This window comes from Carcharodon carcharias, chromosome 19, assembly GCF_017639515.1.
Source record: "Carcharodon carcharias isolate sCarCar2 chromosome 19, sCarCar2.pri, whole genome shotgun sequence".
Classification (NCBI taxonomy): domain Eukaryota; kingdom Metazoa; phylum Chordata; class Chondrichthyes; order Lamniformes; family Lamnidae; genus Carcharodon; species Carcharodon carcharias.
Genome location: NC_054485.1, coordinates 72,330,391 through 72,341,592, shown reverse-complemented (window position 1 = coordinate 72,341,592; position 11,202 = coordinate 72,330,391). Strand labels below are relative to the sequence as shown.

The window sequence follows — 11,202 nt, the reverse complement described above, 5'->3', positions numbered from 1 at the left end:
GAGGTGATGGCTTAGTGGTATTGTCATTGGACCAGTAATTCAGAGACCCAGGGTAAAGCTCTGGGGATCCAGCTTTGAGTCCCATGGCAGATGGTGAAATTTGAATTCAATAAAAACCTGGAATTAAAATGAAACCATTGTTGATTGTTGTGAAAACCCATCTGGTTCACTGATATCCTTTCAGAACATTTTCCTTCCTTTAAGAAAGGAAATCTGCCATCCTTACCTGATCTGGCCTACATGTGACTCCAGATCCACAGTAATGTGGTTGACTCTTAAAGCCCTCTGAACAAGGGATGGGTAATAAATTCTGGCCTGGCCAGTGATGCCCACATCCCATGAATGCAAAAAAAATTCAGCTAAGCTTCTGACCTCACAGCCTAATTTAGGCCAGACATGGTGACCTCTGATCCTAATATCTGCTTCTTTGTCTCGGTGTTAATTTTTCTCTGATTATGTCTGTATGAAACACCTTGGGACATTTTACTACATTAAAGGCGCTGTATAAATGCAAGTTGTTGTTGAAGGGTTGATGCTCTCTTTCCCATCTCACATTCCCTCCAATCCTCAAGGTACTGACCTGGAGTACAGACTGTGGACATTGATTGGCCTCTAGTGCTCTGTTCTAGTGGCCATTCAGCATGTGTAGACCCAGACAGTGAATGTTGTGAGACAATGGAGACTGTCACAGCCGAGACACATCCTGCCCTCCCCCTGACTTCCCAGCCGGGGTCACCGATGAGGAACGGGATTCCTGGCTGATTCTCCTCCTCCATAGACCAGAGATGCTGAGACTAATTGAAGTCCCTCCATTACTATCCCAGGAATGGCTCCTCCCCTGGGAGCTTGTGCTGGTAGATTAGAAGCTGAAGCCTTTCTAACCACTGAGTATCTGATTGCCTTCTTGGTCAGAGTGAGAGTCAGTGAGTGACTTGTACCTGATGCTGTACTGTAAGGATGCTGAGTTTATACAGGAGCTACTATACATATTGATGTCTTCTTTTGGTGATGTTTGGTGATCTGGTCAAAGGTTAAATTATCCTTCTTGAAATGATTGGGCTGATGGTGGGAGAGGTTTGAGACAGACACTGCTGAGACAGACAGTGCTTTGGAACAACATCTCCCCTGTGTGAGCACTGGAGGATAAACAACACAGACAACTCTCAGTGTAACAGAAGCAGGTGACCCGGCTCCAGGTCTATGTTGAGATGTCGGTGTGTGGTGAGAGAGGAGGAGTAGGTGAAACAATTCTGTCACACTGGAAGGATTGTCTCCCATGTGGGTTCACTGATGTTCCAGGAGGTCTGACAACTGTGTGAAGGCTTTAATACAGATCTCACACTGATAGGGTTTCTCCCCTGTGTGAGTGTGTTGATGAGCCAGGAGATAGGCTGACTGTGTGAAAGCTTTGTCATACATCTCACACCTGAAGAGTTTCTCCTCTGGGTGAATCCTCTGGCTTCCAAAGATAGTGAAGATGCACAAAAGCGTTATCGTAAACCTCACATTTGAAGTGTTACTCCCTCGTGTGGATTATCTGATGTTGCAAGAGGCTCAATAACTGTGTGAAGGCTTTTTCACAATCTCACATGTGAACAGCTTCTTCCCTGTGTGAAGGTGTTGGTGTCTCACCAGCTCCAATGTTCGTGCAAAGCCCTTATGACACACCTCACACCTGAAGGGTTTTTCATCTATGTGAATTTGCTTGGGCATCAAAAGTCTCGTAGATGTCGCAAAAGCTTAATCACTAACTTCACACTTGAAGGGTTTCTCCCATGTGTGGATTACCTGATGGACCAGGAAGCTAACTGTGTGAAGGCTTTGTCACAATTCTTGCATGTGAACGGTTTCTCCCCTGTATGGATGCGTAGATTTACACGAAGGTTCAATGACTCCGAGAATAATTTCTGACACACCTGGTATCCTAAAGGCTTCTCCCCTGTGTGAATGCGTTGGTATGTGCGAATGTTCAAGGATCGTGAGAAAGATTTGTTGCACAACTCATATGCAAACGGTTTCTCCCCTGTGTGACTGCGCTGGTGTTTGAGGAGGGTCCATGACCAGGGGAATGATTTGTCACACAGCTCACATGTGAATAGTTTCTCACCAGTGTGAACACATTGGTGTACAGAGGGCTGATGTTCTGCAAGAATGATTTGTTACACACGTGAATGGTTTCTACCCATGTGAATGCGTTAGTATGCGCAGAGGTGCCATCCATCTGACAATGATATCTCACACACCTCAAACTCGAAAACCTTCTCCCCTGCATGGATGCTCTGATGGACCAGGAGCTTTGGTAAATGTGTTGGCATACACAGATTCTCAGACCATGAGAAGGATTTGTTGCACACGTCACACTTGACCAGTTTTTTCCGTGTGAATGCGTTGGTGAACACGGAGGTTCGATGACTGTGTGAATGATTTATTGCACACCTCACACTTGAATGGTTTCTCCCCTGTATGAATGCGTTGGTGAACACGGAGAGTCGATGACCGCGAGAAGGATTCGTCACACACGTCGCATGTAAATGGTCTCTCCCCTGTGTGAATGCGTTGGTGCACACGGAGGTTTGATGACTGAGTGAATGATTTGTTGCACACCTCGCATGGGAATAGTCTCTCCCCTGTGTGAATGCACTGGTGGACATGGAGGGTCGATGACTGCGTGAATGATTTGTCACACACTACACATGTGAAAGGCCTCTCCCCTGTGTGAGTGCGTTGGTGGACATGGAGGCTCGATAACCAAGTGAACGATTCATTACATACCTCACACGTGAACCACCTCTCTCCTGTGTGAGTGAGTTGGTGGACACGGAGATCCGATGACTGTGTGAATGATTTGTCACACACCTCACATGTGAATGGCTTCTCCCCAGTGTGAATGTGTCGGTGTCTCTGGAGGGCTGATGACTGCGGGAATGATTTGTCACACACCTTGCATGTGAAAGGTTTCTCCCCTGTGTGAGTGCGTTGGTGCACACGGAGGGTCGATGACTGTGTGAATGATTCATCACAGACTTTGCACGTGAATGGCCTCTCCCCTGTGTGGGTGCGTTGGTGGACTCGGAGGTCCGATGACTGTGAGAATGATTTATTGCACACCTCACATGTAAATGGCTTCTCTCCAGTGTGAATCCTCTGGTGTCTCAGGAGCTTGGAGGAACTGGTGAAAGCCGCAACACACACCTCACACCCGAAGGGTTTCTCCCCCGTGTGAATCCTCTGGTGTATTAGAAAGCTTGAAGGTTTCGCAAAAGCTTTATCACAGACCTCACATTTGAATCGTTTCTCTTCCATATTGCTGCTCTTGTGTTAACAGAGGTTCATACAGATGCACCCTGTGTGTTGGGAGAACCTTTGAGCCTGTGGAGCCCTCCTCACACACCTCACACTTGGACAGCCTCTCACCTGTAGGAATGAGTGTGGTTCATAAGGTTCGATGAATGATTGAGGTTCTCAGCACACTTGGGAGCCGCTCACACTTCTTCCCAACCTCACCCTGACCGATTGCCCACAGCCGAACCTTCGAAAAGGTTGGTTCTGACAGAAGGTTCCACACCACTGACCAGTTTCAGATCTGATGATATGTCAAAGCCCCCCTGACCCAACCAATTTCCAGGTGATGGTTTCACTGTCCAACATTCTCTGTGATGAGCAAGGCTGTGAAGGAACTGGATGTCTTCCCACAGCTGTGCAGTTGTTCTTTGGGTGATGGTCAGGATCTATCTGTGGTGTCTATCCTCTCTGTATTCTCTGGTGTAGTATGGTGCAATCCTTCTGTAAAACAGGAAAAGGAAACATGATTTCCTCCAACTCCCTCTACTCCTTTGCTGAAGGATCTAACTCCTCAGTTAAAGACTGTTCCACAGTGAGTGCCAGTCTGCTATTCCCCTGTGTGGGGGATCAGCTGCAAGTCCTTTCTTTTTCCTTCACTTGACTGTCATACACGCTCTGTTTCCAGCAGGGACACTGAATAGTGACCCGGAGCAGACAATGTGGCTACTTTCTTTCCTCCTCCCAGACCCCCATCTTCCCAGGCACCGTGAGGACAATGGAAAAGACAGTCGGGCGGAGTGTAAAACAGGCTATCAATTCACTGTGAGCTCGAGCGGTGCTGGAGAAGATCAGTTTTACCCTAGAGTATGTATTCAATACAAAAAAGGCACTCAGGAGAAATGTTAATTCAATGGAGATTTTGAGGTTTCTCCTTTTGCTTTCCAAAAATATTTGCAGAAAACACACTGGGCAGGAAGTGCTAGAAGCTAAGGAAAAGATTGCTTCAGTGTAGCTGATTGAAGGGTTCTAGTTTATCCCGGGAAATTAGATACACTCGCTCAGACTGCACATCCCAAATTCAGCTATCAGTCACAGCACTGGGCAAAACTGTCAAATCCAAGCCCAGGCTTTTGGAAAAGGCTGAGGCCTTCAGGTAAAATCTTTAAAGAAACTTCCGAGGAGGCAGCTCTCCCTCAGTCCTGCCGCTCTGACTGGGTAACACTCCCCTCAAATGAATTGTATAAATTAGTCTGGAGGAAAAACAGATGCCAACACACAGACAGAACTAACCATTCACAGTCCACAGGATAATAACCAGCTCCCAACACACACACACCGAACTCAACAATAGGAAATCAGTAAGAATCCTCAGACACTCTGCACCTCCCAGATAATTACACCTCACCTTCTCATATTCAGTAATGACCCATCAACAAAACTCAGCCTGTAAATCAGAAGGGAAATGCTTCCAATAAACACACTCAATATCCAACACACAGCTCCAGTTAAACAGTTCAGCACAAAGCACCCAGTAAACAGCTCTCTCAGCTGGATCTTCTCACACAGCATAAGGGGCATTTCCACACCTGATTCCCCACAGGATAGTCAGACTGCCTGAACATTAGTGTGGATATTATGTGATGTAATTATTATAAATTATGTTCCTTCACTCACCATCTCCTCACTTGGTTTTCAGTCCCTACAGGAAGTGAACCAGCTGTGGAAGAGGAAGAGGAGAGTATGGGCAGAGTGGGTGGGCTCTCTGATTGATGTCTCTCACAGCCAATCAGAGACAGAAATACAGTGAACCACTTTCCAGAATGTGCATGTGCACGGTCTGTCCGCAAGCATGACCCAGACCTCCCTGTTGCTTGCCATTTTCAACACTCCACCCTGCTCTCATGCCCACATGCCCATCCTTGGCTTGCTGCATAGTTCCAGTGAAGCTCAACGCAAACTGGAGGAACAGCACCTCATCTTCCGACTCGGCACTTTATAGCCTTCCAGACTGAATATTGAGTTCAACAATTTTAGATCATGAACTCTCTCCCCCATCCCCACCCCCTTTCCGATCCCCCTTTTTTCCAATAATTTATATAGATTTTTCTTTTCCCACATATTTCCATTATTTTTAAATGTATTTCCATTCATTGTTTTATCTCTACCTTTTAGCCTATTTTGATCCCTTCCCCCAACTAGGGCTACCTGTACCTTGCTCGTCCTGCTTTCTATCCTTAATGTTACCTATTATCACATTCCTTAGATAATATCACCACCTTCAACACCTCCTTGTCCTTTTGTCTGACATCTTTTGATTATCTCCACCTATCACTGGCCCTCTATCCAGCTCTACCTGTCCCACCACCCCACCCCCATTAAACCAGCTTATATTTCACCTCTTTTCTATTTTTACTTAGTTCTGTTGAAGAGTCATATGGACTCAAAACGTTAACTGTGTTCTTCTCCGCAGATGCTGTCAGACCTGCTGAGTTTTTCCAGGTATTTTTGTTTTTGTTTTGGATTTCCAGCATCCGCAGTTTTTTGCTTTTATCCAGAATGTGCATGTCAATCATTTGGCTGAGCCAATCACAAGGGAGGTGGTGGCTCTAGCCTGACACTATCAACCAGTCGAAACGACATTACCCATGCATTTCTACCTTTCTTTAGCCCTGATGAAGGGTCATGGAGACTCAAAACGTTAACTCTGTTTCTCTCTCCACAGATGCTGTCAGACCTGCTGAGTTTTTCCAGCGTTTTCTGTTTTTATTTCAGATTTCCAGCATCTGCAGTATTTTGTTTTTATTTTACCCACACTGCAATTGGCCCCACACGGCTGCACATTGACGAGTGGCAGCACGGACTCAGGGGAGACCAACCCCATGTAGCCTGATGGGAGTTGTAGTTCTGACGCACGCAGCAGCGATTGGCGGCCAGCGTTCAGGAGTTTTAACCTGAGAAAGTGAGAGACTGAGTGGCTGTCTCAGAGTTGGTCACTCTGGAGTCAATCTCTGAAGGCGGAATTGCCCCAGAATTGCACTAAGTGTGGCAGCGGGTGTGAAAAACGATGTTTTACTCGCTGGCCGCAATGGTGGTTTTTGTGCTGTACCATATGCTTCCAGCCTCATTCATCATGCAGCCACAGGAAACACACCGTCTCGCTGGTGGGCAGCTTTGAATCACCCGCCAAGCCATTACCTCACTCCGGCTGCCCTATCTGAACTGCACACAGTTCTCAACGCTTGCAGCCCAGGACTGCTCCAGTGAAGACATGATCCTGAAAGCCAAAAAGAGTTCAGTGACCTGTCAACATGAATTCCTTTTGGAGGCTCACCGTGATGTCTTTCACCCCTTCTCTGGCAGCAGGAGGTCAATTCAGCTTGGGAGGCGGTGGCAGTGGTGGTCAGTGCCAATGCTGCACAGAAGAGGTTGGCCATCTAGTGCAGAAAGAGGATGAATGATCTCATCCGGAGTAAGGCAACCACATTATCACTCTGGACTCACATATTCACAAGACTATCACACATTCACTGGCATCTCACTCACTGCCAGCTCAACGGACATCACCACTCACTCCCTCACACACACCTTCTCATGTCCATCTGGCCTCATCTCCTCTGGAGACTGCCTCCTCAGCCCTCACCATCTTGAGGCAACTTGCGCAGATCAACATGTACCCCCATACACAACCTGGTATACCCCCCTACCCCAGTACTGCTCTCACCTTGCAGCCTGAGGTCATTTCACCCCCTTCCCCAAGCAAGTCCTAGCCCTGCAACTATTGAAAAACCACCCCCACCTTACGGCTGGTCCAGTAGGTAGAGACCTGCCTATGACCCCCCACTAAAAGTGATGTGGTGCTGCCTGTGAGACCATGAGTGCGGCCCGAAGCAAGGAAGGGAAACAGGCTTCGAAGTCCCAGTAAAGTTCAGCTTACAAGGTGCACGTCGCTTGGGTACAGTTGTGGAACATGTCGGTGTGCAATCACACTGACATGCCTGGATGATTCCAGTGAGCAGGGCTTTCATGAGAGGCTAAAATATTGAAAGTAGGTTCCCAACATGCGATGATGGAAAATGTGACCCGCCATTCATAGGTGGAGCGAACTATTGTAAACTGGTTTCACGACAGCGTAAAACTGAGATTTGGCCTTCTCACCATATTGTCCGCTTATGCCTCCAAACACACCCGTCATCAACGGGAGCAGAAAATTCCAGCCTGAGTCACAATCACTTCACAAGCACAAAGTCACCACCCAAGTCAGAGTCACTCCCCAAGATACAGAGTCACACTCGAAACACTGCCTCAATCTCCTCTCCACGCATTTTTCTGTACATCACTCCTGTGCCCCCCCTCGGCCAGGCCCTTCTCTCCTGTGCCCCTCCCTCCCGTGCCTATCTCCCATGCCCCCCCTCTCATGCGTCCCTCTCTCTCCTGCGTCTCCCTCTCTCCTGTGCATGTGCTGATCCCACCACTGCACGTCATTGCTACCTTGGATGCTGTGGGTCTTCCTCTTCTGATCTGCTGTCAAACACATCCGAGGCTACACATCCCACACTGATGTTGTCAGTTTGAAAGCCTCCGAGGATGAAGAATGCTGTTCCCACACGAGAAATCTCTGTCAAATGTTTACCGGGCGAACTGAGACAGCAGCTGCAATAACTGAGGTTTTATTCAGATGGGACAATGACATGTTTAAATCCGCACCTGATCTGCTGCTCAAAGTTGCCTCCGTTTCACCAGTCAGTTTCCCAAACTTCAGGAAACTCATGTTACTCCAGAAATATTTAGATTGGCTGTGAGAGACGTCAATCAGAGAGCCCACCCACTCTGCCCATTCTCTCCTCTTCCTCTTCCACAACTGGTTCACTTCCTGCAGGGACTGAAAACCAAGTGAGGAGATGGTGAGTGAAGGAACAGAATGTATAACAATTACATCACATAATATCCACACTAATGTTCAGGCAGTCTGACTGTCCTGTGGGGAATCAGGTGTGGAAATGCCCCTTATGCTGTGTGAGAAGATCCAGCTGAGAGAGCTGTTTACTGGGTGCTTTGTGCTGAACTGTTTGACTGGAGCTGTGTGTTGGATATTGAGTGTGTTTATTGGAAGCTTTTCCCTTCTGATTTACAGGCTGAGTTTTGTTGCTGGGTCATTACTGAATATGAGAAGATGAAGTGTAATTATCTGGGAGGTGCAGAGTGTCTGAGGATTCTTACTGATTTCCTATTGTTGAGTTCTGTGTGTGTGTGTTGGGAGCTGATTATTATCCTGTGGACTGTGAATGGTCAGTTCTGTCTGTGTTTTGGGATCTGGATGTTCCTGTCTTTTCAGACATTTTATGTCTTGGGTCTATAAGTTCTTTTGCGGACTCATGTTTTCCTGCAGTAATGCTTCTGGTTTCTAATTGGGAACTTAAACCTCAAGGTTTATCTCTCCTAGCCAGTTCCTTCCGAGGAGACTTGGTCCCCTGCCTGACATTACAAATAGGGGTAATTTTGCAGACTGTTCCTCATACTGCACCTTGACTTGACATATCCTTTTCGGTCTTCTTTCTTCATGTTCTCAGTTTAGTGTCTGAAACTTCCAATCTTAAAGGATGGGTTCCTTTATTCAAGTATCTGAATGTATGTTCTCCAGTGACGGACATCAACACTCCAGTATCAACTTCCATCTTAACGGGTTGTCCATTGACTTGGGTTGGCTCGGTTCTACCCACTTTCAGATTATTTAATGAATGGGGGTCTGATTCTATTTCTTCTGGTTCTTCCATGAGACACATGTCAAGATTTTTCCCTTTGTCTTTAAAATGCTGTCTCAGTCTTTCTCTGCAGTGCCGCCTTATGTGACCATAGCGGTGGCAGAAAAAGCTTTCGACTTGGTGAATTGTCGATTGCTCACTGGATGCTTGGATGCATTTCTCTCATTCATTTAGTGGCTTTTCACTGTGGTACTGTTGTTTATTACTGATCTGTACATAGTGGACATTTCCCGCCTTTCTGTGGGGTCCAATGTTTTCCCGCCATTTTGTGCATCTGTTATAGCTTCTGAATTTCTAACAGCACTCTCCATGGCTGTGGCTAATTCTAATGCCTTATTGAAGTCTGGATTAGCTCCAGCTAGCAAATGCCTTTGAATAGTGTTATTTCCAATCCCACATATTAGTCGGTCTCTCAACATATCACTAATGGACGTTCCGAATTCGCAATGTTCAGTTAATGCCTTTAAAACTGCAATGTAGTCAGCTATTGTCTCCCCTGGAAGACTATTCCTTGAATTGAGTTTGAAGCGCTGCATGGTAACTTAGGGCTTTGGTCTCAGGTGGTTTTGTATAATTTTTATTAACTCATCAAGTCAGCGCGGTTAGGTGACGTGAGGCTGCGGATCAGCCCGTCCGTTTTCTCCCGCATGTGGACAAAAGAATCGCCCTGTTCTTTTCCTCCTCCGCAATGTCATTAGTGGTAAAAAAGAATATTCGGTATTCGACATACTGAGACCAGTCATCTGAAATGGGATCGAATGGATCGACACATCTGAACTGCGGCATCGTGAACGACTGCAAGGGGCTGCCCTTCCGATGGCTTCCCAGTTAATGACGAATTCAGGTGTTTGGCTTACCGCGGCTTTCTTAATGCCAGCGATCAATTTGTGTTTTGCCTTCTGCAGAGTTGTCCTCTCTCTGGGGTCTCTTATAATTTTCTGTCTGTGGCCATTTTTCTCGTATGCACCACTTTAAATGTATTGCAGCTTTAAAAGCAGCCACCTTTTTTATGAACTTGGGCTGTCTCTGCAGCTGTCAGCTTCTCTGTGCTGGGTTTGTGTTTCCCATGCTTTTCGAGCTTTGGTGGGATCCAGGTGATCATATGTTGTCTTCTCTTTTCTCTTTGTGAAACTTCGTTCCAGTGCAGAATAAAACAGTGAATCCTTCTCCCTTTCCTAGGCAATTCTGCGGGGTTTTCCCCTTTTACTCCGCAGGCTCTTTTGATGTTGGATACCCTTCACTTCGGGAAACCCAGTGGCCCCCTGGTCCAGTCCTGCCCATTTTTTTGTTTAAATTTAAAAATGCAGCACTGCTTTCTGCTCTGATTGCCGTCTATTTGACAACAAAAGTACAGATTCTCTTTCTAATGTTTTGCTCACCCACCTTGTGGATTCTCACTCAGGGATCTTGCAATTTTTTATCCTCGGTGCCAATTTTATGTCTTGAGTCTATGAGTTCACTTGTCAAGTAAACTTGGATTTCATGTCTTCATATGCAGTTGTTAGTGGATGCTCACTATCAATAACGGCGAGAGACCCACATAAGAACAAACTGGACATCCAATCCCTCTACACCTCCATCCCCCACCGGGATGGTCTTCTTCCTCAAACAGAGGCCAGAACAATCCCCATCCACCACTACCCTCCTCCGTCTGGCTGAACTTGTTCTCACACTGAACAATTTCTCCTTAAACTCCTCTCTCCTCCTCCAAATAAAAGGTGTGGCTATGGGTACCCGTATGAGCACCAGCTATGTCTGTCTCTTTATGGGGTATGTGGAACATTCCTAATTCCAGTCCTACTCCGGCCCCCTCCCACAATTCTTTCTCCGGTACATCGATGATTGCTTCGATGCTGCTTCATGGTCTCATCTGGATCTGGAAAAAATTATTAATTTTGCTTCCAATTTCCACCCCTCCATCATTTTCACATGGTCCATCTCTGACACTTCCCTTCCCATCCTTGACCTCTCTGTCTCAAATTCTGGTGATCGACTGTCCACCAATATCCATTACAAGCCTACCGACTCCCACAGCTACCTCGACTACAGCTCCTCACACCCCGCTTCCTGTAAGGACTCCATCCCATTCTCTCAGTTCCTTCGCCTCCGTCGCATCTGTTCTGATGATGCCACTTTCAAAAACAGTTCCTCTGACATGTCC

General features: G+C 46.7%; 1 protein-coding gene across 1 annotated transcript; it reads right to left on the bottom strand.

Annotated features, from left to right (window-relative positions):
• Nucleotides 1-227: 227 nt before the first annotated feature.
• Nucleotides 228-4,992, bottom strand: LOC121291752 (zinc finger protein 271-like). Its single transcript, XM_041213272.1, has 2 exons — nucleotides 4,957-4,992; nucleotides 228-3,783 (listed from the first exon to the last, which is right to left on the bottom strand). The coding sequence occupies exon 2, from the start codon at nucleotides 3,301-3,303 to the stop codon at nucleotides 2,356-2,358; it is 948 nt and encodes a 315-aa protein (XP_041069206.1). The 5' UTR covers nucleotides 3,304-3,783; nucleotides 4,957-4,992; the 3' UTR covers nucleotides 228-2,355.
• Between the last annotated feature and the right edge of the window lie 6,210 nt (nucleotides 4,993-11,202).